At 43.8% G+C, this 27,496-nt stretch overlaps 1 protein-coding gene across 1 annotated transcript; it reads right to left on the bottom strand.

The window, feature by feature from the left end:
• Window positions 1-978: 978 nt before the first annotated feature.
• GATA5 (GATA binding protein 5) lies at window positions 979-27,421 on the bottom strand. Its single transcript, XM_067554616.1, has 7 exons — window positions 27,314-27,421; window positions 25,048-25,769; window positions 20,759-20,928; window positions 6,932-7,057; window positions 4,904-4,991; window positions 3,394-3,518; window positions 979-1,982 (listed from the first exon to the last, which is right to left on the bottom strand). The coding sequence occupies exons 2-7, from the start codon at window positions 25,571-25,573 to the stop codon at window positions 1,827-1,829; spliced, it is 1,191 nt and encodes a 396-aa protein (XP_067410717.1). The 5' UTR covers window positions 25,574-25,769; window positions 27,314-27,421; the 3' UTR covers window positions 979-1,826.
• Between the last annotated feature and the right edge of the window lie 75 nt (window positions 27,422-27,496).

Below are 27,496 nucleotides of genomic sequence, written 5' to 3'. Positions count from 1 at the left end.
ATTTAGATGTGAGAAATAAGAGTCTGGAAAAGTAATTTTATGATGTTACTCGACTTTGCCCTCCCCCCTTTTGTTTGCTTTACAAAAACGGGGTGTCTGTGATCACGCACCCACCCCCCAGCACTGACTCTCCTCCACCTGTGCTCAGCCCCAGACAAGCACAACTCCTCTCTGTGTTCATGAAAGCTGTGAAGGGGAAGTTCTGGCAGCTCCAAGATGCTAAGTGCGTTACAAGTGACCAGAGAGCTCACATGGGACATGCTGCATTGAGTGGATGTTCCCTTCACACCTCTCCCGTGGGCCTTGTGGAGGTTGCTCCTGAAAGGCAGATGTAGAGGGCAATAAGAGGCTGTGCAATGAGCTGAATGGCACTATATAGCTGCCTATTGCATTCATGAGGCCCCACCAACATCATTTCCAGGGGTTTACGGCAATTTGACTTTTCTCGCTGTTGCACAATTAAGGGAAATACAGGACCTTCTGTGGTAAGACCGTGTGATCTAAGGAGCTGATCCGAAAGCACATGCAAGCCAACAAAAGGAATCCCATTGAAGTCAACAGCAGTCTTTTCTTTGACTTCAATGGGCTTTGGATGGGGCCCTTAGCTAACAATTCATGTTGATGGCGGAACCAGCTCAGAATCCAGCTCTCTCTCCTGTAGCTGCATGGGCGCTGCTTTCCTGGCAGGAGTAAAAAGTAGGAACAATTTATTTTCTCCCTAAAGTAAGAAGTTTTGGCTCAGAATGCATACAGAAAACAGATCTGTTGTAGACCAAGCTGCCATTTTACAGAGCCAATTCCCAGACCATAATCCCAGCTCTGAGTTCCCAGTTGTAGGAGCCTGTAAAACATGCCCATACCTCAGAAAAAAGCTTGCAAACATTAAGCTTAAATATTCCAACATCAGAAGGCAAATAGAAAGAACCACATATTTACAAAAATTTAAAAAAACAACAAAACCTCATGATTTTAAACATCTCATAATTTTGGGGGGATTGGATTGTGATTTTTGACATCTTGGATTAGCAATCCTGGAAACGACAACAAAATAATCCAAAAGAAAAAAGACATTTCAAGATTTTTTTTTTTATTATTATTGCAATTCCTTTTTGACCATTTTTGTCACGTGGTTTGTCTAAAAAGAAAAAAATTCTTTCTTTGGAAATAGAACTGGAAGAGCGGTGCGTTTATCTCACGGATGACTCCCGGGATCAGTGTTGATACACTAAATGCTTCAGAAGCTAACACTCTATAGAGATGATTGTTTTTGATATAAAACAGTAAATGTTTAAAACAACAGGATCTTTTTTCCTTTCCGGCTGTGGCCAGTACGTATAAGGAAGGCAACACGGTTTGCATGTTAATAGAATTAAGTTACTTGGTGCCGTATTATTACAGTCTTTATTGGAAAGTGGAAGAAATTGCGCACAGAAGAGTCAGAGAAGGGAGAAATAATCGTGAATAAACATAGATTCTGGGATGTATTTATTTGTTTAGTCTTGGGAAGATAAAAGATTCCTCAGGAAAACAGAGACATCCCCATTTCTTTTGCTTTGGGGAGGCATCTCCAGTTCACGTCCGCAGAGTAAAAGCTTTTAGAGGAGCGAGGACCACAGAACCAGTCAGTTGGGAAGAATGAACTTGGCCAAGTGTAGCCAACATTTTCTAAGCTTTCACACGCCCTCTCCGAGAGAAATCTGTCTTTGAGCACAGAATCATATTGACTACTTTAAACCTTTCAGTCCCAAAGCTCAAAGGCAGCCATTCTTTTTGCCTGCTATCCAGTAACGGGGAAGATAGAAAGTGTTTTACTGGAAGCCCAGTTTCTAGGCCAATGCCAGTGCGCACCAGGAGTCCTGACGGAGGGGAGCACTTAGTCCTGACTGCTGAGTCATGGCAGCAGAAGTGAAGGCATAATCCTCAGGTTCAAATTTGAACTCGGAATGGCCGCTGGCCAGTGTGTCATCGGATTGGCTTTGAGCCTATGAAGATTATGATAAGGAGAAAATTATTATAAAGTCATAGATATATTTTAATATATATTTGGAGCAGAGGTTAAAAAATACAATTACAATTACTTGTATGTATTTATTTTTGTCTTTGGTCAGTGATGCAATAATCTAGCTCTAAATCTTCTAGCTAATTACTTAGGGTGGGATTTGCAAAGAAACCTAAGGGAATTAGGTGTCTGACTTCCATTGAAACATAATGGGAATTTGATGCCTATCTTCCTTAGGCTCTGTTGAAAACCCCAGCAATTCAGCTGACAGTGTTCCAATTTGGAACTATGGGGGTGCAATATAAACCCATTACTCACACCATGTCATTAGCAAAAGAATAATCAGATGTCATGATTTAATAGTATGAATATGACGCTATGAATACGATAGATTAGACCGAACAAAAATTGTATGCTCAAGAAAACCCCAAGATTAGACAGGAGCATTGCTTCATTCTAAGACTAAGAGCTGTCTGGAAGAAGCCCATGTTATACCCATGTTATACCTGTCTCTACTGATTGATTGATTGATTGATTGATGTGTCCAGTTCAGGAACCTCTGGGCACATGTATGTTCTTTATAACCGCAACACGAATCCAATGTATCAATGTCAACCAAGAGCCTCTACTATAAACTATAGAGGGCACCAAGCCTCGCAGTTGGGTCTCAATCTGAATTTCTCTTAAATTCAGACATGTTCAGATTCAGGGGCTTGGTTAGGCCCAATCTGCACAGTCACAACATTTTGATTTAGAGCCATCTATTCAACCAGATAAACAAAGCACCAATCCGGGCACCCAAGGCAATCCATCCAGACAAACTCATGAGACAGTAAATGGGTCAGACACCCAGTGATCTCTAGATAACACTGTTTGCTCTGCACTTTCACGAGTGTTAAATACACCTCTAATTGCCAGCAGAACAATAAAGAAAACTCCATATAGGTAAGTATAGATCTGTCTGACTAGCAAGCTGTCAAGAACTCTGGAAGTTCCTAATATCACTTACTCTGGTTTTACAGCACCGTAATTCCATTGACTCCATTGTATTATTCCTGATTTACTACAGAGCAAGATCAAAATCAAGGCCAGTTACATAGGTGTAACTCGCATTGCCATCAATGAGAGTTGAAGCAGTGTACTCTACAGAAGAGTAGAATGGGACTCCTATGCAAATTATAAAACTTGTGGCAACCATTTATATCTGTGTCTAATAGTTTCCAGAGCAAAAGGTGTGTTTGGGGGTAAAAAACAGGTTGAGGGGTGGATGACAGAGTCTAATTATGAAACTGGCTTGTTATATCAATAGACAATTAAACTACTTAGTCCTGTACTAACTAGTCAAAAAAATCAATGTGAACAAATGCAAATAGCTATCATTTCTCAAGCTTTACCTGCGAGACTGATACTATAGTTTGTCCGGGGTACTGTGATGTCACATTGGGTTCCGTTTTTAAAGTGACGGTGCTGTCTGAGTTTGTAATAGAAGAAGGGGAGTTAGTGGCTGAAGTTGTAGACCCTGAAAGATAATCATTACAAGCTGATAAAGTAACATACACATAATTCAGTTCTCAAAGAAACGGTGGCTTATATTTTAATGACTCCTTGGACTTCTTGGGGGAGAATCTCTTACCCCATGGCATTATTGTAGGGTGAGAGTATTTTTTGTGTGGTTGGTTGTTTCTCAGGTAAAACACAACAAAAGCAAAACTAGTTGGTACGTGACATGCTAGGAGTCCTAGGCAGGGAGGAAAGCATGTGACAGACACGCACGTTATTCTTCCTGGGTGATCCTTCCTCTCAGAGCCCTGAGAAGGATCCGCTCATTTGCTCCACTCCTTAATACCCATCTAACTAACGGCCCCATATCACGACTCTCACTCACTTGACTGAAGAGGGCTGGAATTCGTTCAGAGTCCCTCAGTGCTGCTCTTAAACCAGCAAGGAGGCTGTTGCTGTGTACAAATGAGACACTCCCCTCACTGGCTCAGCAGACCACTTGGGGGCATTCCCGGCCCTTGCCTTTCCCTTTACACCAGTTACAACCTTGCTGCTCATCTTGGCCTGAACCTGTGTTCAAGAACCCTTCGTCCACCCTGCTGCGCAGCGTGTAGGAGTATAGCAGCAAAGCGAAATTGACAAGATCCCTTTTCCGTGTCTTTGAGGGGATTTTTAAATCATTTCTTGACCTTCCCTAGCTCCCCATGCCCCAGTAACTCTTGACAATATCCAGCTGCCCCACTGCCTCCCCGCCCCAATATACTCCATCCATCCAACTGCAACAGATACAGTGCCTGCATGTTTCTTCTAAAATGGCCAGCAGTGAAATAGCTAACAACAATGCCATTTAAATCACCAACATGAGTTCTTAAAGGGTATGTCTACACTGACGGTGGCAAAGTCGCACCCGTCAGATCGATCTTTCTGAATCGACTGAGCAGTCAGTGAAGATGATTAATCGATTAGGAAGTGGACCTCGTAAAACCACCTCCTCAAGGGGTGCAGTGCAGTGAAGACACAGCACAGAACGGAAGTACAGCAGTCGACGGGAGTGACGCAAGCTACTCTGTGTACTACTCTGTGTAGCTTGCGTAACTCCCGTCCACTGCCGCCAAATTTCCAGATAAGTGCAGACTAGGCCAGAGTGGACACCCTAATAAGAAAAATGGTACTGTTGTTTGAGGCTCAGGAAAACAACACTGCATCAGCTCACCCATGGAGGATTTTCTTTCCAGTCATAGAGACTAAAAATATTCTTTGGTCTTGTAGGAAAGATTAGATTCTGCAAGCATATTCTGTAGCAGGGATTAATTTTTCAGCCAGTTCCATAGCTGTAGGATCACTGAAAACACCAGGCTCTGATTATGATCTAAGCCATAAGGAGGGATAATAAAAGAATCATACCTGTTGAGGTTTTGCCTTTGGTAATGTTTTTAGGCTTCCTTTTCCTCGTCTGAATGCTTTCCTTTTTCATTGCCAGAGGTCGTGGCACCTTGACACCCATAAATTTGGAATCGTTAGTATTGTATTTTACTTAGCTTTTTACCAAGTGTGTTGCTTTTATATTTACATACTGTAGCTTGTGCAATGGCACTTAAAGTCCTTGTCCTTCACTGAGTGCTATTTTTCTCCAAAATAGGCCTTGGCTGGAAGATGTATAAGGCTGAACAATTTGAGGCTTTCACACAAATTTTGTTTTTTTCCGTTATTTCCTATTTTCCTTTTCCTGATTTATTAGTGACCTTTACAACTGTGTCTTATTAAATTACACCAATGTTTGGGGCTCAGAAGAAATGATCATGGGATAAGAAAACTTGAACCTCTAGGACACTGGCTTAAACTAGCCCAGGATGAAGCACAAAGTCTGCCTTGTGGCTATGGACAATTCACTGCTGGTTCTTGCCCTTCATGGATAAACATCATCATGACAAAAACCACCTCCACAACTTGGCGCTAACTGCCCTTCACGTTAGAAACCAAGAATCGAATGGGCATGGAGACTCAACCATCCTGTCACCTCTAGAAATGCCCCTTCCAGGTCTGGGCAGATGCGTATTCCTGGTATGGGAAAGTTTGCCCTGCTGCTATTTTGAAGGTACCTGTTCTGTAGAAACAGGGGACTCCAGGCTAGCAATCATAGATATCTTCCTCATCAACTAAAGTCATATTAAAATATTAGCAGAAACGGAATCACACTGGCGTCCCTAAGTTAATGGAAAGGAAAGAAGTACCATCTTTAAAATTCATAGATTTTAAGAACATAGGAATGGCCAGACGGGGTCAGACCAATGGTCCATCTCGCCCAGTGTCCTGTCTTCTGACAGTGGCTAATGCCAGATGCTTCAGAGGCAATGAATAGAAGAAATAATCATCAAGTGATCCATCCCATCGCCCATTCCCAGCTTCTGGCAAACAGCAATCCCTGCCTATCCTGGCTAATAGCCATTAATGGACCTGTCTTCCATGAACTTATCTAGTTCTTTTTTGAGCCCGTTATAGTTGTGGCCTTCACAACATCCTTTGACAAGGAGTTCCACAGGTTGACTGTGCGTTGTGAGAAAAAATACTTCCTTTTGTTTGTTTTAAGCCTGCTGCCTATTAATTTCATTTAGTGACCCCTAGATTTTGTATGAGGAGAAAATAACACTTCCTTATTTACTTTCTCCACATCAGTCATGATTTTATAGACTTCTATCATATCCCCCATTAGACATCTCTTCCAAGCTGAAAAGTCTTAGTCTTATTAATCTCTCCTCATATGGAAGCTTTTCCATACCCCTAATCATTTTAGTTGCCCTTTTCTGTACGTTTTCCAATTCTAATATATCTCTCTGAGATGGGGCAACCAGATCTGCACCCGGTATTAAAGGCGAGAAGGGACCTACTCTGACTTCCTGCATCACACAGGCTAGAGATCCTCACCCAGTAATTTCTGTATCAGGCCCATAACTTCTTTTTGATCTATGGCAGGCCTTATAGAAAGACATCAAACCTTGAATTAAAGTGATGAAGAATTCATCATGCCCTTAGGTAAGTTGTTCCAATAGTTAATCACCAATAATTAAAAATGTGCACATTATTTCCAGTCTGAATTTATCTAGCTTCAGCATCTAACCACTGAATTTTTATGCCCTTTTCTGCTAGACTGAAGAGCCATCTACTGTCAGAAATGTCTTCCTCATCATAGACCATGATAAAGTCACCTTTTAACTTTCTCTTTGCTAAACTAAACAAATTGAGTTTCTTAAGTCTCTGACTATAAGACATGTTTTCCAGGCCTTGGATCTTTTAGCTCTTTTCTGAATTTTTTCCAATTCCTGGACTGAATAAAGCTGCCCTTTCCAATAGGAAGTGAAGGCAGGATATTTTGAACCTGCTGGGAAATTATTAAAGACAAAATGGTTTCTTATATAGGATAAACAAGCTCCTTACCCCATGGAGTTTCATGTATAATCCACAGGCATTGCAGACTGGCTCTCCTTCTGCATTCCTTCTCCAGAGGGTAGTATTTGTTGTGTGACAGTTAGTGCAACAAAGACCAGCACGTCTAGATGAAGACTAAAAAAAACCCCACAAACATGAAAAAATAAAATTAAGAGTTTGCAAGAAGGAGGAAAAGGAATAATCTCAAATTACACAGATTTCCTGGAAGATGAAAAATGTTGACTAAATGTACAAGATAACAAAATTCATATAAAAGAAATAGCAGTCTAGTGAGATCACTCTGATTTGCAAACATTTTTACTGAGCTTGATAAACCTGGCAAGTATCCTTTTAATCCCTTCCACTAATGTTAAACAAATATGTTCCAAGAAATAATATTTCATAACATGGTGCCCTAATTTCCAAGTGATCTGCTCAGATGGAGAATGCTTTTATAAGAATTATTATCCAAGATTTGAAAGCAGAAATTTTACAAACACTGTAGAAAAGACGTCAATTTAAATTAACTGTTAAAGTTAATGAGGGCCAGTCTCATCTCTGGTGTAAATCCACTGAAGTCAATGGAGTTACATCAGTGGTATTTGGGCTTTGGAGGCTTCATAAAAAGAATGATCCTTTGCACTTCCTGCATCTTGCACCTTGCAATTAAGGCTATGTCTACACTGACCTGGCGATTCGGCAGCAGTCAACCAGAGTTACGCAAAGTACACGAAGAACTTGCGTAACTCCCGTCGACTTCTGTGCTTCTCTTCTGCGCGCCGTCTTCACTGCACTGTGCCAACGGGAACCGTGTTCCCGTCAACGCAGCACTACGCCACTTGAGGTGGTGGTTTTAGTACGTCGACTTCTGGATCAACTGAGCGGGTCTTCACTCGATCCAGGTAAGTTGATCTGACGGCGGCGACTTTGCCGCCATCAGTGTAGACATAGCCTAAGGAGCCCAAAGCACTTCCAAAGCACTAATTAATTCCAATTGTTTGTGGGTGTCTTGACTGCAAGATCAGGTCCCAACGCTAACGTTTCTCTAGCTGGAAGCAGAAACACTGTGTAGAAGGAGCAAGCCCGTCTCTGTCAATCATGTTCTCAGCCAGTGGGAAATTCAGAGCTCTCAACACAGGGTTTTAGCTTATCAACTTATGGGCTTTTCATTTTAATGTCTCTTAGTGCTAGGCATTCAAACTATTTTTACAGGAGACTTAAGTAAGTGTAAAGATATCAGTGCCACATATTTAATATCAAGCACTATCTCTGCATTCAGTTGTTTGATTGATAGTCTTCAGCCTCAATGTCAATTCATCATGGCGATGATGATGCAAGTGACAAAGAATTCCAGGTTTGTTTTGTTTTTCCGTTATTGCTTATATCATTCCTAAGCATCGTGATAAATTGGGTGAAGGGAGTAGGAATAAAAATGAAACGCTTTACAGGGTTAGTTGTTAAGTAAAGATCTAATCTGAGTTTCAGTAGACAGGGCAAAGTGACAGAACAGCCCTTTGATTCATTGGTTGCTAAGTAAAGCAGCTTCAGCAACCTGTTGCAGATACTTATATTGCTTTAGAAATTATTTATTTTCCAAAAAATAACCTGTCAGAACAGAACCCTGAGACGCAATCTGATTACTTTTGCACAGAAGAGAATCTGACTATGTTCAAAATCTTTCCCTAGCAATTTCTGTCCTGAGCAGGAGAGATGGTGTCATGGTTATACCTGTTACAGCTAGCCGGGGCAAAATCCTGCCTTCAGATATGCCTCCTTAATGCCTAGTGGGTCTCATCTGCATAACTCACATCTGCAACCAGGGCTGTCATGGATCTTGTGCGATGCTGAGCACACTCAGTGAACTCGGTCAGAGAGGAAGGAGAGCAGCACCTTGCAGAATTGGCTCAGCCCAGCCTGCAAACAGTCCCATGGTTTTTACTGTCATCAATAGTCCCACCAAACCTGCATATACAGCAAGCCAAGAGGACTGCTCACAATAGTAAGTAAGGACCACACCTGGTGTTAAGGGTAGGATTTCCAAAAGGGGCCTAATTGTCCCACTGAAGACCATATGATTTCTACCACTGACGGGGTGTAGAGTAAGGCCAATGCTGAGAGCTTTCAAACTTTCCACCCTTAAGTGTTTGCAGCATCAGTGCTACCTGAGGGCTAGATGAACCACCCGGGATGATCAAGTAGGTCTCATGACATGGGGTCAAACTTGGTGAAATTGGACTCCTGACCACTGAATTCCAATACTAGGCCTGGCACCAAAGTGGCCTTCCTATCTAGGTACTTGTATGGCCCTCAGCACCATTGTATTGCCACTAAACGAATAGTACAGGATAGATTAAGTGACTTCTCCAAGGTCAGACACAAAGGGTTTGTCTACACGGCGCTCCAGTCCACACACACCGGTGTAAATTTTAGTCTGCGCTAGGGTATGATGCACTAAATAGCCCATGTGGACCCTACTGGTGCACACTAAAATTTCCCTGGTGCACATTAATGTGGTTCCATTTCAAACGGGACTACATTAACATGCACTAGACAACTTTTAGTGTGCACCAGCAGGCCATTTAGTGTGCGGTACCCTAGCGCAGACTAAAATTTACACCCTCTTGTGTGGACTAAAGTACCATGCAGACAAGTTTGAAGTCAGCAGCTGAGCTGGGAATACAAACCATATCTCCTCAGTTCCAGGTCAGGGCCTAACTCAGTAGAAAATCCTTCCTACTCTGTAATCTTTGCATCGTCAGTCACCTAGCAGTTCTGTGACAGAAGAGTGAGTCAGACATAAGTGATGGCATTTCCCTTTCTGAACCAACAATCAGATCTTTTAAATAAACTGCTGTTTCAAAGTACCTTCACAGACCATAGAGCCATCGCCTTCTCCTAAGGAAGTCACTGAGAGCGTGATCAGGCCCATGGTTACCAAAATACTGGGTCTAAAAACTTTAAACACTCTCTGAAGTTGACCATTGTGATTTAACTTTCCACTGCAGTGAGAAAGACACAGTCAAGGCTACTTTTGCTCACTGAAGGACAAAGGTACAATATATTATTGCTAATTTCCCAGCAGTTTACTTAAAAGAAAGCGCATTCCTGCCCTTCCCCACCCCCAACCCAAGTCCGCCTTTGTAGCATTCTGACCTTGTCTAGGAAGTTGTTGACTTCAACATTGTACTCCAGTGTTTATTTATATAAATGTAGTGTACACTTAAACAAAAAGCCCTTCATGGGCTGCACTTGACAGCCAACTGCTGCTGATAAGCTCTTGGAATCATTCATCAGAGCATATTTAATAAAATGCATGCTAAAGTTAGCTACATGAAGGCCTGACGGAACTACTGGCCGGAGGAACTCAGAATTAACAGAGGAGGGTCCCTCTGTGGAGCTGTCTGAGTGTTTACAGCGAGGCCACAAAGCCATCAGAGACTCAGTTTCATTTTTGAACATGGAAATGAAACCAGATGAGTTTCATACAAAATACCTTTTAACCCCCAAAACATTTAATCAAAACTCAGCAAAACTTGTTGCCACTTTAGACAGGCATGACTGTTGGGGAATGGGGTCATTCGATAGTGTGCTACAGCTGGGCAAATGGTAGGTCTTCTGGGTCAAATGAACCTTTGTGAAACCTCTGAAAGCTGGATCGTTGTAATGTCTCAGAACCATACAAACCCAGAGGCAAGATATAGAGTGTTGCAAAGCACGCTGTCTGGTTTGAAATCTGCTGATGAAAAGCACTATATAAGAGTTATGTATTATTAATTTGTTTTACTTTTGCAGCCTAGCTTTGAATGAATCTAAAACTCAAGGGGTGGGAAATCCCATGAACTGAAACCAATTGGACAGTTAATCAAACCACATCCTAATTCTTGCACGGATCTAGGTACCATCAGTTCACATGGTGTTTATGCTCAAACCCCAAGTCAAGGTCCCCAAAGGATAAGTGGCATTACCTATGCATGAAGAGTTAAGTAATGATTATAGTAAGAGCATCTCCTTTTCTGAAATCCCTATGAACCTGCTTCCTTAGTTCAGAATGTGACTGATGTTATTTATTTACATGAGAACATTGTTCTTATTATAAGATCATTTAAATAGTTTTAATTCCTTTTTTGTTCTTTGGTTTTTTTTGCTAATACTGCAGCAACTTGCATGGAACATACCCATGCATGTAGACATTCATGCTCTACTGAAATTATTTCATGAGATGCTGCTGTAACTATGCAGTCCTTTTCTGGGCCAGATTTGCAGTGGAAAGTTCTATGTCTGCCTTAAAAAAAAATAATCTCAGTACCTTGGATGATAGTAAGAGCCCAATCTTACAATTAGTAGAAGTTTCCACTGAATAAGAACCAAGTTAAGACTAGAGCAAGTGGATAATTGATTTTTTGCTTTGGCAGCCAAACCAAAAGATCTGAAAAATATTTTGTTTCTTTTGACCCAAACCAATTCCCCCACCTCCCCCATTTTTTCCATTTTGTTTAGTTTCATTTTGGAGGTTTTTACCCTTTAAAAAATTAAACCTAGCTACATTTCTAAACAAATCATCATGTTTTCTTTCCTAAATGTCAAAACAAAACAGTTTGACTTTTTCGGAAAAGAATTCCAAACTTCCAAAAAAAACTTTTGTCGATTAACTGGTCGAAATAGACCCTACTAGTGCACACACTTGGGAACTTTTAATGCTCGCCAGCAGGTCTACACATACCAATTAATGCACAACAAATGAGTATGCTATAGAAATCACACACCCCCAGCGTGCATTACCCCACCGGGGATAAAAGTCTCTAGTTCTATTTTCCAAAGTGATGTAGGCACTTGGGCTCAGATCCGTCAAGGTAACTGGGTGTTGCTCTGCTCCAAGTTGCAACACCTAACCGTGCCCTAGGGATCCTTGGAAGCCAGCAAGGTGGACAGGGGGAGCTGACTAAGCCAGCCAGGAGTTAAACAACAAGAAGAGTCTGGGGCAGGGCTTAGGCGCCTCAGTGGCTGACCTGGTGTGACTGGCTGTTGAACCAGAGATCGGTGCCTCCCTCTGCTCATGATCCTCAGCCATGAACCTTCCCCTGGGTCTAGGCCCTAGAACTGGGACAGCTGCCTAGGCAGCCCATGCCCTAGCTACCAAAACCATCACTCTCTTTCTCTCCTGGTCATGCTCAATATCTCTCAGTACTCACCGGATGTGTCTCCTGTCTTTTGTGCAGGTGCTGGGCTGCCTCCCACTTCCCCTCCCCCATACCTACTGGTAGTCTGTGTCCAACCTTCTGCTGTGGGGTCTGATAGGTATCAGGTTTAGGTGTGTTCTGAGCATGCTGCAGGACTGGGCTCTACTGGAGAGACAGATATTCCTCCACCTAGGCTTCAGGGCAGCCGGAGCTTTGGTTTGAGCCAAGGCTCCGAGCTGCTCGTTAGCTGTGGGGCAGCATCACTTATGCATCAGCTTAACTTTATACACATGAGCAGTTCCATTAAAATCAACGTGACTACTCACGTACGCAGAGTTACATGTGCTTTCAGGATTGGGGCCTAGCCTATTATCTTGTAAAGTGCTTCATGAGACCATGACTATGACAGGTGCTCTATAAAACAAAATTCCACCCCAGCCCATCACTAGATAAGATTGCTTTCTATGGAAATCAATAGTGTTGCATCCTATTCTTGTCAATGATAAAAAAAATGATACGGCACAAAACTGCTGCTTATGCTGCTTACAGAACATTGCTGTATCGCATAAAACGGGCTAGCAGCCGTACTATTCTTACTTACTGTATCTTCTTATACATGACTACATTACTGTGTATAGAACTGCTAAGTATCATTCCTGCTGTGATGCACAGAATCATATTGAAACCTCTAGTGCAAGACATGCCTTTTATTTCAATGCAACTTTGCATAGTAAAAACAACATATCCAGCAGGCTAAATAATACGTAGTGAAATATCTGCCTAGGCTGCTTATGGAATGAAGTTCATTACGTAAACGATAACAGAGCCAGATTTTACTACAATGTATGTATTTCTATGTACGGTGAGGCAGTGTAATTCAATGGTTCTTCAAGTTATTGAGACGATAATGTTTCATTGAATTCACTGGCTAAAGTACAGCACTCTTTTACTACCAGGCAGCTTAGTGAAGATTGCACTCAGGGATATTGCACGGAAAAATTCTGTGCAGCAAACATTTTATTAAAAAGTGTAGGACTTAGCAAAATCAAACCGAACGCGTATGAAACCCTGAAACTTGAGGGTTTTTTTGGTTTTCTTTTTTTCTTTAAGCTTTGGGAATTTAAACAATGGTTTCAAGGGGATGACAACATGTCTTTTAAAAATTAATCCCCGTGGAATTTGTTCAGCTCAGATATTTCAAAGTTAATTAAAGAACAACAACAACCACCATGTCTGTTGTAAGACTTTAAATAGGAACAAAGGGAAAAGAGTAGGGATAAACTGGACAACGAGGCATGGACCTTTTCCTGGAGCTCACTCAAGCTGTCTGTACTCAACCATTGGTAACTAACATAAACTCAATTGCTTAGGACCCATTTCTGCAGCGCTTACGTCAGTGGACAGTTTGTTACATACAGCTAGCAGTACTGGGCCCCTTAGGCCTGGTTTACATTTAAATCAGCCTAGCTTTGTACTTAGAGCTGTGAAAAATTCTGTGTTCTCCGTAACAGTTAGGTTGACCTAATTCCCTGTGTAAACTCGGCTAGGGAGATGGAAGAATTCTTTAATCGACCTCGCTATCTCCTCTCGGAGAGGTGGCTTAACTACATGGACGGGAAAAAGCCCTGCAACGAGGTAGGCAGCGTCCACACTGTGGTGCTACAGTGGCCTGGCTGTAGTGCTGTGACTGGGCCATTGTAGCCGCAGTCGTGTAGACATGCCCTTAGAACCAGTGCACAGCTCATCCTGAATTTTACCCCTTTTTGCCCTCCCACTTCTGCCTTATTCCTTGGGGTTTAAAACTGTTGCCCAGGTGGTTCTGATCCTGATTCCAATGAAGACAATGAGAGTTTTGTTCCTGATTGAATGGGAGCAGAATTGGGCCCTGTATTCTTTTTTTCAAATGATCCTGCTTATAGAGACTGGCTTGTTCCATGCTGGCTGAGCCCTTTCTCCATGTGGAGCCTGCATTTTGTACCTGCAGCCGCTGTAGATTTGCTGATGTACCAATCACTGTTTTTAAATCACCAGAACAATTGTTTTTTTTTTTAATATGAGGAATTAAAAAAAAGGACAAGAGGGTTCAAATGCCAGTAGAAAAATGCCAGTGTGAATCTGAAAAGCCTTGATTTTAAGGGCTAGATTTTCCAGTGTGCAGCACCACTCAACTCTCCTTGTGACATTTATGGCTTGATTTTCAAAAAGGCGCTGAGTATCAGCTGCACTGAATTTTCCTGAAAATCCGGCCGAAATGGGAGCTGAGCTCTTTTGAAAATCTGCCCTCTTGGGGCCAAAGTGCTGTCCAGGAGACTCCCATTGAAGTCAATGGGAATTGTACATGTGAGTTGTGGGTTTCTGTAGACCAAGCCCTGATCTTGCAATCAGACACTTTTGTTTACAGGTGGGTACAAGTGTGTGCCTACGTGGCGCTGATTACAGATCTGGGCCCAATGCTTTTGCTTTCCAGTTCACAGCATTGACGTGTGTGTGAATAATTGTTTATAAATGATGAAAAATAGTTGCTGTGCATGGATAGCCCTCTGGGGAGTGTGTGTTACATGCTCAGCGGCTCGTTTAAAATGTAAATACATCAGACGTGACCATTTATTTTCCTGACAAATCCAAATTATATTAGTTCCTACTAGCCTCCTGGCTCAACCAACATTCCTGTTGACGCCAACGGGAGTTATGCGCTAGGAGTGGCTGCAGCAAAAAGAGCAGCTACCGTGAGCAGCTCGTGTTTTCAAGTGTCTGCAACCGCTGAGATGCATGAGGTTCGCTTCATTAGGACCTTGATCCCGCAGCACTCAAGTCGATAAGAACTTTCCCATTGACTTCAAATCGGGCCCTCTGTATACAAAACCCAGTCCTAGCAGGGCCCGCCAGAGAAAATCCTTCACGTGGGCCTGAACCCTGACTTAATATCCCAACCTGGAGTCTAAAAATGAGAGGCTTTGTAGGCGTGTGTCTGACAAAGAGAGTCTTTGGGAGGTGGGAGTGAGGGAGAGGAGCTCTGTGCTTGCCAGACGGACTAAGACACACACACCTTGCCTGCATGCAATGCACTTTGCACATAACCCTAGACCTCTGCAGCTTGAGATTTGGGGCTGGTCAGGAGAAGGGTTTGTCTAAATGGTAGGTAAGTTTCATTCGTCAGTCCTAGCTGTTACATCTCAGGGGACTGGGAATTAAAAGTATTTACTCAGTAATGATTCCCCAGTGCTAGACAGATGGCCTGTACTAGGAGAGTCCCATCAATAAATAAATCCTAATATTTCAACAAAAACCTTAGCAGGGTATCCCAACGGGCCCTGTGGCAAAGCGTGGAGCTTTGAATATATACATATGCATATGCCTTACATCCCGCAGCTTGGAAACACCATCAAATAACAGCCTAACAACAGTTACTCCTGATTTGGGGATGAGGGGTATGGTAGCATTAATACTGGACACATATCAAATGGCTGTTATACATCTGTGTTTTGAGCTCAGAATATGCAAGAAGTGGGACTGAGCTCTGAAATCATCCCTAAATTTGATCACTTTTCCTCTTATGGGTAGAGCTGGTTGAAAACTTGCATTTCCATCCCATGGGAAATTCTGGGATTTTTAAATTTGATGTCGTCTCTCTAATCAGGACAAAACAAATGTCTAAATATCTGAATTTTCACGTCACAAAAACATTCTGAGATATTTAATTTCAACCTTATCGAAACCTTTTGTTTTGATCAGATCAAAACATTTTTTTCGACTTCATCATTTTGACCATATTATAGTGTATTATTGTCAGAACGAAGCATTTTGATAATTTCCCATGGAAATGTTATGTTAAATTGATGCATTCTCATGAAGCATTTTAGATTTTGTTGAATCAACATTTTCCAACAGAAAACCATTCCAACAGAATTTTTTTTGACCAGCTCTACTGATGGGGCTGTCACATAAAAGATAGGAGAGCAATGATCAGGCCTAACCCTGTGCTGTATAGGAAATCGCCATGGCTTCCTTAGGCATCCTGGACATAGTACAGAATGTGAGGGTTAGCCTTCTCTAATCCCCTGCAAGATCAGGCATCTTAAAAATGGTGCAACCTTTTTGGCTCTATTTCATTTGCTATATATGTTGAAAGAACTCTGAGAAACATCGAGTGTCAGACTCTGAACTCAATTAGAACACCAGCAACATTGAGATCAGAATACGGTCCTAGGTATTTTTCATTACGTGGTTCTCTTGACAAATGTAAGGTATTAGAAATCAGTGGAGTTGCTCTGGATTTACACCAGTGTAACTGGGATCAGAATCTGCCCCAGTATACAGACACTGTTCAGATGACAGCTAGTTGGAAGTTTTCTGACAGAATATTTTTCACAAAAAATGCTGATTCATTGAAAGCAAAACATTCTGTAGAAATGTGTGGATTTCAATGAAATTTTGTTTTGAAATAATGGAATGGAGCATTATGATAATGCCAAAATGTTCAATTTTGAGAATGAAACATTTTAATTTTCTGATTTGAAACAACATTTTGTTTTAATATTGTATTATGTAGAACGTAAAAAAAGTAACATCAGAATGAAACGTTTCATTTTTAGCAAAACAAATCATTTCATTCCAACCTGAAATGACTTTAAAAAAACAAAAACAAAATTCATTTAACGGAAAATTTCAATTGTTTTTGCTTTTGTTCCATTTTGGAATGGGAAGAATTAAAATAACAGAATTTTCCTCAAAACAGAAAATCCAGTTCCTGCCCACCTCTAATTCAGACACAAGCACCATGGCTATTTCCAGTGACTGACTTTGAAGATATCAATAAATACCAGAAAACAAAACACAGAAAGGCTGATGGTAAAATTACATTTTAAAACATTGGTTTTGCTTAAGAAATTGGCTATAAGAAGGGGTTGGAATCCATTAAAATCTTATTAAAAATTGGCATTAGATTTCAAAAACACTTTAACTGATATATATTACTTTCAATTTAATAAAATTGCATCTGCCTTGATAACTGGTAAACAAAGCTTCAGTGGCAATATGACAGAAAACAGACAATTCACACCTGGGATCATTAAGCACAAATGGGGCACAGAGATTGTATTTGTTCATAGAAACGTTTTGTTAAAAACCAAAGTCCATGCATAGTGACCTAGGTAAGATTTATCATCATACAAAGGCAAATGGGCTCCTTAGGGATCATTGAGCTATATGGATCTTATCCTGTAAATTCTTGACATGCAAAGAGAGTTTTACTTGAGTAAGGACTGTGGTATCCTATTCATAGAATTACATTATATTTAAAACTGTGTCTTTAACACCAAAGTACTAGGGTCTTTACCAAATTATTTATCTACAGGCCCTAATTCTGCACACATTTGCACATATGCTTTACACACATACACAGATTACTCACACATGTAAGGTTAACATATGCAAATGACGTTGGAGACATACTTGTGAAAATTAGGGATTTTACATTAACATTCATATAGACCCTAAGGTTTACCAAAGAAATCTATTTCCAACTAAAACTTTATTTCACTAAGGACTCATCCTAAGCATTTACTAGTGTGAATATTCACTAATTTTGATGGAAGGGCTTGACTGATTAAGAGTTTGTGGTATCGGACCTTGAGCTCTGTTACAAGTCACTGCAACGTGAAAAAATGAAACTTTTTACAACTAAATTCAAATAGCCAAAGATGAATTTACATGAAAAAGTCCCACCTTCTCCCCCTCGCAATGAGGCCCAGCTATGATGGCATCTAATGTATAATACCTGTAAGATTAATATTTTAATCTGAAGACATACAAGCAACTAATTATGACCTTAACCTATCCTTCAGCCACCCCTGATAGCCAGAGATGCATCAGTGAGTGTATGAGGTTCCAGCCCACAGTATTTATTTAACCAGGGACCAATTCTGCTCCGATTTAAATCAGTGGCAAAGCTCTCATTGTCTTCATTGGAATTAAGGCTAGATCAGTGTTCATTTGTTGTCCCATATTCAGCCTAGTCTAAAAAGTAAATTAGAAAGCGGTGATAATATGTATTCTAGTAGATTCTATCTAGATTAGATGCATGCACAGCTATATATTAACCGGATACTATGCCTATTCTATATGTTTGTGATTATCTAAATGGTTGAAAGTGGTGAGGCATATTTAATCTGAAAATACTGCTTAGTTACATGTCATTAAATTTACTATTGCCCTGAGCGCATTTACACTATGAAGAATAATGCTTAACTCGTTATTTCAATCTATTAAAGGCCTGATGGATTTCAATGGGAGTTGTGTCTGGCCCTAAATTGAGACCTTAGACATTTTATCCTGTAGCCTAAAGGGGTTATTCACCTGAATGAGAATTGCAGGATCAGCCCCTCCACTGAACACACAGATAGTTGGTGCCCAACAGTCAATATCTTCATTTTGATCAAGGTTTTCACAAGGACAAGCACATACTACACCCCCGGTAACTCCTGGTTTGCATTTTTCCACTGGGATAATTTAAACAAAGCTCAGCTCACAATCTATCAAGGTGGTTACTGGCTTTTTATAGGGACACAAGCATCAGGTCATCCTTCTTCCGCCCATTTTTATGGTGGTTGATTGAAAAATGGATCCCAGTTCCTGTCAATTAGCACTGAGCCATGATGTCTGATCTGCCTCCTCCAAGAGCCACATTCAGGCAACATACCCGTTGACTTCAGCACTAATTGGGACTGTGTAAGCACAGTTGGGTGGGAGAAGGTGACGTGTGTAGGGCAGAACTCAAATCTGTCTCTTGGTGAGCCTACATGGAAAAACTTTTCTGCAAACCCAGAAATGCACAATGAGCTTCGGAAAGGTGGTAGGCCTCCTTACTTAGAACTCTATGCACACAACCAAGCCTTTCTTATTTGAGATCAATATTAAAAATATCCTCAGCATTCATACATGTTTTTTAATCGGTCAGCCTGTACCCATCAATGTCTCTGGCGCTGTGAACCCCTACATACAAAAATAAGCAAACCAAGTAACTAGAGGGTCCTCCTAGTTATGTCTCTGTCTATCACTTGAAGAGGTCTCCATACACTGCAGGCAGAAAACCACAACTACTCACGTTAGCATTTAAATGAAAATACAGGCCCATGGCACTGACCGTCATTTTTAAGATCTTTATCCTCGTTAATATATATTTTTTATTCTATAGCTAAAGTGGATGTCTTTTCCTTTGAACCTGGTAGATTCTTAGTCGTCTACGCCTTACTGCTAAGAGTGCAATACAGACATGTGCACGCATGTATTTATCCTCATAAAATATGCTCATTCAGAAACCCAACAGAGGGTCAGTCACATGTATAGATTATATTAATCTATTTTTTGTAGGCTTCCAAAATATTTGTTTTTCTAGGCATTATAGCAAGAAATTTCAGGGGCATCGAGATGCAAAACTTTGGAAAGATAAACTTCTTTATTATTGACATGAAAAGCAGATTCACTTCTCCTATACTATAAAAAAGCCCCTTATACACACAATATTATTGTAACTGGCCACTGTACACTAGAACCCAAATTCTTTCTTTCTTTCTTTCTTTCAAAGAACAATGTCAAAATATGTCAAATGAATATTGAATAACTTCCCCTGAACTTAAACACAGACTTTTTGTTGATAGAGGGGATATAAAATATTTAGAGAAAGGGCAGTCCGAGGGTAATGAAAAGGTGATGCATATTAAACACAAAAAAAGTGTCCTTCTCTCTACAGATTCTGCTTTTATACAGCCCCAAACATTAAAGATTTTCCCAGGGCTGGCAAGCAACCTTGTCCTTTGTTTGAAGTACGAGGCACATGGACTGAGAGGAAAGGGGACAAGAGAACCCGCACTTATCAATGTGAATTTCATCCTGCCTTACAAAACGAAAGCACCCAACTGATTCAGTTCAGACTCGCTGGATTTCAGCTAAGCGGTTATGCCTCTGTATTCCAGCGACAAATACTATTTTTTTGTTTTAATTTTTAAAAGCAAGCAACTGGATTTCTCTTTGTGCAAACGATTGCGGGAAGATGATGTCACTCTGTTCTGATTAGATAAATCACACGCTAGAGGAAACATACAAGTATGTAGCAGTTCGGTTTCTTAGCATATCGCTTTGGGTCCTTTCCAATGAATCCTGTAGGAATAGCACCAGGGGTGCATTACAGGTATCGATAGCTGGGTTCTTTCCTCGCAAAACTGCACAGCAGTAGTAGGTTCTACCATGTCTCCGTTTGTAACAAGCCAGTGGCATTTCATCGCTCCACGGTATATAGAGAAGGGACCCGAGTGGGCCCACCGCAGAGCTGGGGTGGGTGGGATGTGCTCGCCTTGCTTACTCAATAAACAACAGCTCACGGATAACGAACCTAAAAAGGCCCGGCTGATCCCACCGACCCGGGCCAAGCGGCGGGCTGAGATCATTGCGCAGCGCGCACCCAAACGCCGCCCCGCAGCAAGCGGAATCCCGCAAACCACCGGAGCGAAGCCTTCACTTCTGCAGCCCCGCAAGGGAGCGCCAAGGCACCGCCCCCGCCGGAGCACGCCAACCACCCCCCTGGAGCAGACCCAGAGCCCGGGGGGCCTTCCCCCCCCCTGTCTTCTCCTGCACCAGAGCGGGAAAGAGAGGTCGCCAGCCTTACCAGCCTCTTCTGGGGCTTGATGAGCGGTCGGTTGATGCCGTTCATTTTGTGGTAGAGCCCGCAGGCGTTACAGAGATAGTGCCCGGTGCCGTCCTTCCTCCAGAGCGGGGTGGACATGGCCCCGCAGTTCACACACTCGCGGCCGTCCCCGGGGAATTCTTCCAAGTACTCTGAAACGGAGAGACCCGAACACAGCGGGTTAGGATCTCACCGTCCTTCCCCCCGCACGGAGCCAGGTGACTCGCCCAGGGAGCCCGGCTAGGCAGACCGAGCATCCTGCCCTCCCCGGAAGGAACCCAGGGAGGTTTCTCTGAAGAGACACAGAAGGCCCTTCCCTTCGCGCACCGATTCCTCTGGGGGCCTCTCTAAAGACAGACCCCGGACACCCGCCTTTACCTGCCGCCCCACTTTGCTCACTGCGTCCTCTCTGTGCGACAGCACCCGGTGCCTGGCCTCTCCGGGAAGACCCCGCAGGAAACCTGGCTCCAGCGGGAAGGGTTGGTCCCGATCCCCCCCCCCCCCCCCCAGCAAAGGACCGCGCTGCGTCCCGGGGGTTCCGATTAGCAGCCCTGAGACTCGCCTGCAGCGATCCGGCCCTCTCGTTTTCCTTACAGGTCAAATATTTGTAACTTCACTACCGAAAATAACCCCCCCTCCCGCCCCCCCCCGCAGACCGGAATTCAGGGAGAAACGCAGCTGGAAGAAGGAACACCGCTTTATTTGGGGGAAAGGGGGCAGTAACTGGCAAGTGACCCAGGGCGATGGGGACTGGGGAAAGTTACCATCCGAAATCAGGTGCCAGGGGCAGATCTTTGTTGCGCAGGATTTGCGCTGGAGTCGCTGCGCGCTTTTGCCCGCGGACAGGTCGCAGGTGAAAAAGGCAGCGCCGCTGGAGCTTCGCTCTTGACTCCAGCCAGGCCCGGATTTCTCCTCACCTGCCCCGGGCTAGATTTGCCCGGCGCGATGTAAAACAGAGGCGGAAAGAACCGAGGGACCTTCTCTGTAACCAAGGCTCCCCGGGCTAGGAGCAGGGGGGTTCTGCTTACGCAGGGATGGGCGCGGATCGCGGGGTCGGTCTGCTCGGCCCCTCTATACTCCTCACTGCGTCCACACGTTCCCTGCCCCGGGGAAGGGTTACACCCGGATCCGCAGTGGTGTCACCGCATTGACTCCAGCGGAAAGCAAGAAAGAAATCCAGGGGTTTGTATCTGCCGGGGGCCACTGTCGGAGCCTGGATTTTTTAAAGCAGGACCCCTCCCCCTTCTGAAGAGAGGGGGTGACTGGACCTCCCCCTGCTCTAAAGGCCCGGTCCAAAAATCCCTGGGACGCTTCCCATCGGCTTCCCATCACTGCCCAGCACCAGAGCCGGGCTGCTAGCACGGCCTATGGCCAGGACTCCCCAGCCCACCTTTGAGCAGCATCTAAAGTGTCCCCCTGCGCTGGGTAAGAAAGACAAAGAAGCCCCCCCGCCCCCGCCCCCAACACCCGTCCCCTCCCCTGTTTGCTTTTTTACTTAACCTTTTATTGGATGCATCATTTAATGATTAAAAAAAAAAACCCAACAACTATCCCCGGGCAAGGGCGCTAATGAAGACGGATTTGATTTCCTTTCCCGGCGGGCTGCAAATTCGCCCCAGAAACCGCTTCTCCTGTGGCTGGAAGCGGATCGCAGCGGGCCGGGTGCAGCCCGGCTCGGCTGTAAAAATAAATGATCGCTATGCTGTTATTGCAAGATGCTAAAAGGAGGAGGGGAGAGAAGCGGGAGGCTTTCCTGATTTCAATCACCCGGGGTTGGTTGCTGACTGGTGGCGACAAGCAGGCTGGGGAAGTCCTGCTGGAATGTCTATGGCTGATGTACAACTGGGGGGGATCCTGGCCTCTGGGTATCAATCACACCGAGCGCTCCCAGCTGACACAGGACAGACTCACGGGGGTGGGGGAGCGTTCTCCAGTCAATCTCCCGGCTCCCATGACCAGCGCGCTGACGCTGGAGGGGTTTGAGGTTGGAGATGGATTTATACACACGATTGTGTGTGTGTTGTGCAATTCTCGTGCGTATCTTAGAATGTGTGCACATGCAACGTGTGTGCATGTGGCTATGCAACACATATGTAAAATAAATGTCGACTATCAAATAAATGTACTCGGTGTACACACAGACACACACACATCCACGCACACCTATTTTATATGCCCACACGCATTTTAAACACAATCACACACACTCTTTGCACATAAACATGTGTACTTTTCGCATCCACGTCCCAAATATTATATTATAAATATTATATATACGCTTCAATAAACATTTCAGCTTCAGATCTTTCAGCTTCCCATCTTCCAGAAATCAGAAGGGAAAGTGAAACGTTTTGTTTTTCTGACTAGTTTGGTGTATCTCCCAACTCTCTGTATTTTTTGCCTCAATTCTTTTACAAGCAGGCGATGCAACACAACTCCTATTATTTCATCCTTCGTATACGTTGATTTAAAACCTCATTTTTTTCCTGAAACAACTCCCGGCACCCACCCGAATCTGGAAGCAGCTTTTATTCGTGATTTGAAGCATTGCCTGCTTTCTTTCCAAATAAAAACCCTGGTTTCTCCTTCTTTCAACTTATTAAAGAAACGATCCTTACAAAGAAAAGTTTGGATTTTTTGTTGTGTTGTTTTAAGGCACTGCACACTCGCTTCGATTATCTAAGAACAAAAATAAATACCTAGAAGCGATTCTGAACCCCGCAGTTTGGATGGTCGCTAAAATACAAAATGCATGGCCCGGAGAATGATTTTGCAAGGAACCCAAGTCTCTCAACAGAAGAGGGGATAAACTGGGGTGATTTCTATGGAATTAATGTTTGCTTTAGGAGCATTGAAAAGCTACACTTCACCTCATCAGGAGATCCCACTAATACAATGAAAAAAACTTGCACACGATTTTCAAAGGCAAAATAAAAACGATTGCCAGAAATCACAAGGAAGCAGCTGCTTAAAGTGCCGCAGAAGAAAGTCGGATCCGCGGGTTTGAAAAGTTTGTACGAAATATGGAGTGGGAGCATTTTGCTAGTTTACTTTGTTCTTCCGATAGAGATAAGATCCTTCGATTCCCCGCAGTAAAGATGATAAGGAGGATGAGATCCTGAAGTGGATTTTAAAGTACTTTTCAAAACAGTCTTAGGAGAAGAATAGCAAAAGAGCCGGGAGTTATAAACCAGAGCTGGTCCTATTTATTTAGCAGCCCGAGAAGGGTCGGGGGAGGAGGGGGGGACGCTGGAAAGTTTGCTAGGGACTTGATTTAGAAGGGCTCTCCGTGCGGCTCACGGGTTTTATTGTTCAACGCCTGACTAGATTTCACTGTCTCTCCAGAGGCAGCAGATTGATGCAATTGGGGAATTGTTTGGGTGAAGGCGAATTAGGAGACCCAGAGTCTGTTCAAATATAAACTAATTTACCACAATAAATTACTTAAAAGGGAAGGAGCTATAAATCTGCCCTCCTAATTTAAACACAAGGGCAAGTATTGAGGCAAAGGCACAAAGTCGATATTGTAGAAAGCAGAGGCCAGGCGTTTACACAGGCTCCATTTTTCTGCCCTCCAGGGACGTTACTCTCCTTTCTAAACGCGCTCGTTCCCCTTCTTGCAGTGTAAATGTGTGTCTATCCAGCCATCCACGCGGCAACAGCGAAGGGGTGCGGAGGGGGCCAGCTGTTGCCCCCACTGGATCCTGCATAGGGGTTGAAGATACAGGGGTCTTTCTAGAGAAGCATCTTTTCCTCCAAGGCCCTTTAAAACTCAGGGCTCAGATTCTCCTGCCTCCTTACGCCCCTTTCCTAACTCCTCAGAAAGTCCCATTAGTGCCAGCGGAGCAGAGTCAAGCCGCGGCTGGTCACAAGAACCGGGCCCTGCATTAACAGGCTGGATGGGGGGTGAAAGGGGGGTCAGTTTTGTTTCGTTTCCATGTGGATCCTAGCAGTCCTGCAGAGGCTGCTGCTGCTGCTGCTACCCATCCATGGGAGCCGGACCCAGCGTAGGCCCTAGTCCATTTCGGGGGGCGCCCTAAAGTGGATCTGCCTCCAGGAAACATGCAATGGGTTGACCACATAAGAAAAGGTGTGGGTCCAAGCCCCCGGTTCCCGCTGGCAGAGGAGTGGCTCCTTACAAGTCATTTACGTTTAACACACACACACACACCCCGCTTACCCCCCAGGGCCGCGAGAAATGAGAGCTGCTGGGAGAAGGGGGTCGGGGGGTGGGTCGGGGGGCTCCGCCGGGCCCGGGTGCGGTCACCTACCGAAAGTGGATCTCCTGCCGGGCAAGGCGGCCTGCCTCGTCTGGAGACTGTGCAGCACGCTGCTTTCAAAGTGTCCCGCGGTCCAGGAAGGGGGCATCTCCGGGCCCACGTAGGCCGGGTAGGGGCTGGAGTAGGATCCACCGACCGAGCGCACCAAGGCGTTGCCGTACTGCTCCCTGCCCCCGCTGCCCAGGAGCAGGGGGCTCTGGTAGGCTCCCTCCCGGCCGGCGTGGTTGCTGACGGGCGGGCTGGGCGAGTAGGGGAAGCCCGAAGACGGGTGGGGGCTGCCCGGGTTGAAGGCCGACGCCTCGCCGCCTGTCTGCGCCCAGCCCGGGTGGTTGCCCAAGGGGTGGCTCTGGTGGGCCGGCTCGCAGCCCTGGAGGTAAGGCAAGCTCTGCAGCATGGAGGGCACTCGGGTGGTGGGCACATAGACCGGGGAGCTGGCGGACGAGTGCAGGAAATTGCTGGAGTCGTGGGAATAAGCCGGTTGCCCGTGGTTGGGAGCGAGAGATAAACTCTGATACATGGTATATCCTCCAAAGCCGGGCGCAGGCCCGGGGCAGCCGTGGGTCGGGGAAAGGGGGCAGCCGTTGGCGCAGAAATGTCCTGTGGGGTGAAGCTTAAAGATTCCTATTTAGAGGGCTGGGGCTTTGACATGAGAAGCTGGGATGCACCCCCTGCAGCTGTCTCCAGATGCTCCGGATCAGGTCAGTTACAGGCCCCTGAAACATGAAAGCAGACAGATACCTTTTTATTTTTCATGGCACAACGATTATATCTCATTAAAAAAACCCAGTGTTGGCTCGCTGCAGCCTCTGGCACCTGCCCTTCCACATCTGACACTGACACTGTTGCAAGAGGACGGATGTTTTACACGTCCTCAGCGAAGGAGATCGAGGCTGAAATAGGACGAAAAGAATAGGACTAAATAGAATAGGATTAAAAGCGCTGGGGGAGGATGAAAGGTCTGGATTAGTGACAGATGCAGATGTTGTTTATTTCAGAATTAATTCCCCCTTTTAGTTATTCACTCTGCCGGTATTCTCGCTAACAAGTCACTCTATATAGAAAATTCATTGCACAGAAATATACTGTATGTTATATTGCATAACAGAACACAGCAGCGATACATGGATAAGTATACAAACCACAATTATAACATGCACCTATACTTCATAACACACACCACAGATAATGTATATGCATTGTTTATATTTAGCATCATATTGAAAAGTATAGTATTACTTCTATAAATCTTTGCTTTACAGTTGTTAATGTATATTTTGGATTCTGCTTTACAGTATTTATCTATACAAACCTCACTCAGAGTCTGAAAGTTAACACCATTTAGGTTAGATACAATAAAATTGTGTTTTTAAACGGGGTACTTCTGTGTTTTAAACAAATGCTGTCAACTTTTGTTAGTAAGATTTTTTTTTTAAAGGATTTCTTCACAAATATTCTGTTTCCCGTGTACATTTGCTTTACAACATTGGTTTGGACGAATTAAAACCCTGAAGCTGTTTGAAATATTTTCCTGTAACTGATTCTTGGTTTATTGTGACAAAAAGCCTACACATTTTAAAATAGATACAAGAATAGGAACAATCACTCTACATGAACACAAACACAACACATCAAATCAACACTTTTCCAAAAAACTTTTCTGCCATATAAATAACGTCATTTGTGTTTAACTCTGCCAACAAGAGAAATGGCTGTTCACTTTCAGGTACCAGAATCTATTTAAGAGCCAGAGTAATGAATTGCAACACAACCCTACAATTTCCTCTGTAATTTTAAGAAGTCAGGAAATTAAGTGGTTTGGTTTGGGTTTTTTTTTTTAAAACTACTTAACAATCTTGGCTGTGCTGTAAATAATGTGCCTTGGTGAAAAGATAACGAGATCAGCGGCTGCACACAAGGACAACAGAAAGCAGGACATGAAAAGAAAAGCACAGATCTTTGGGAAGGAGAGAGCGAAGCCGAGAATTCAAAGTGTTGCTAATTCTCCCGGCCGGCCCTCTCCGGATCAGCACGGGGCTGCTTCCTTGATAAGAAGCAAAATAATCTGAATCTAGCCCCTCCGTAACAGGATCATCGGAAAAGTGGATTTTTTTTTTTTTTAATCCGAGAACACGTAAATCACGGAGCACTATCAACTGCAGCTCCTGACAAAGCTAACAGGATCCCATCGGGAAAGCTCCCCAGGCATTATCTCCGAGATAAGGACAGCTGGCCGATAAATGTGCAGAGAAGTACTTACATTGCAGCGGGGAAGGAGCAAAACCGTGCATGGCAGCGAATTAAGAAGCAGCCGAATCCGAATCCGAATCCTCGGGGAAATTCCAGCAAAAAAGAGGGGCTGATTTCCCTCAAGAAGCCCCCCCACCCCAGTAAGAATCGGTGGCTTTAATCCCCCACCCCCGTCGCCGCCTTCCCCTTTGAA

Source organism: Emydura macquarii, unplaced genomic scaffold, assembly GCF_026122565.2.
Source record: "Emydura macquarii macquarii isolate MOO-44397 ecotype Brisbane River unplaced genomic scaffold, CSIRO-AGI_Emac_v2 contig_1483, whole genome shotgun sequence".
Taxonomy (NCBI): Eukaryota; Metazoa; Chordata; order Testudines; family Chelidae; genus Emydura; species Emydura macquarii.
This window is presented reverse-complemented; position numbering and strand designations above follow the sequence as displayed.

Coding starts and splice junctions, on each gene's coding strand:
- GATA5 (XM_067554616.1), bottom strand. CDS start 25,573: ATGTATCAGAGTTTATCTCTCGCTCCCAACCACGGGCAACCGGCTTAT. Junction 20,929..25,047: donor CGGCAGGAGATCCACTTTCG/GTAGGTGACCGC, acceptor TCTCCGTTTCAG/AGTACTTGGAAGAATTCCCC. Junction 1,983..3,393: donor CTATAGTATCAGTCTCGCAG/GTAAAGCTTGAG, acceptor TAATCTTCATAG/GCTCAAAGCCAATCCGATGA.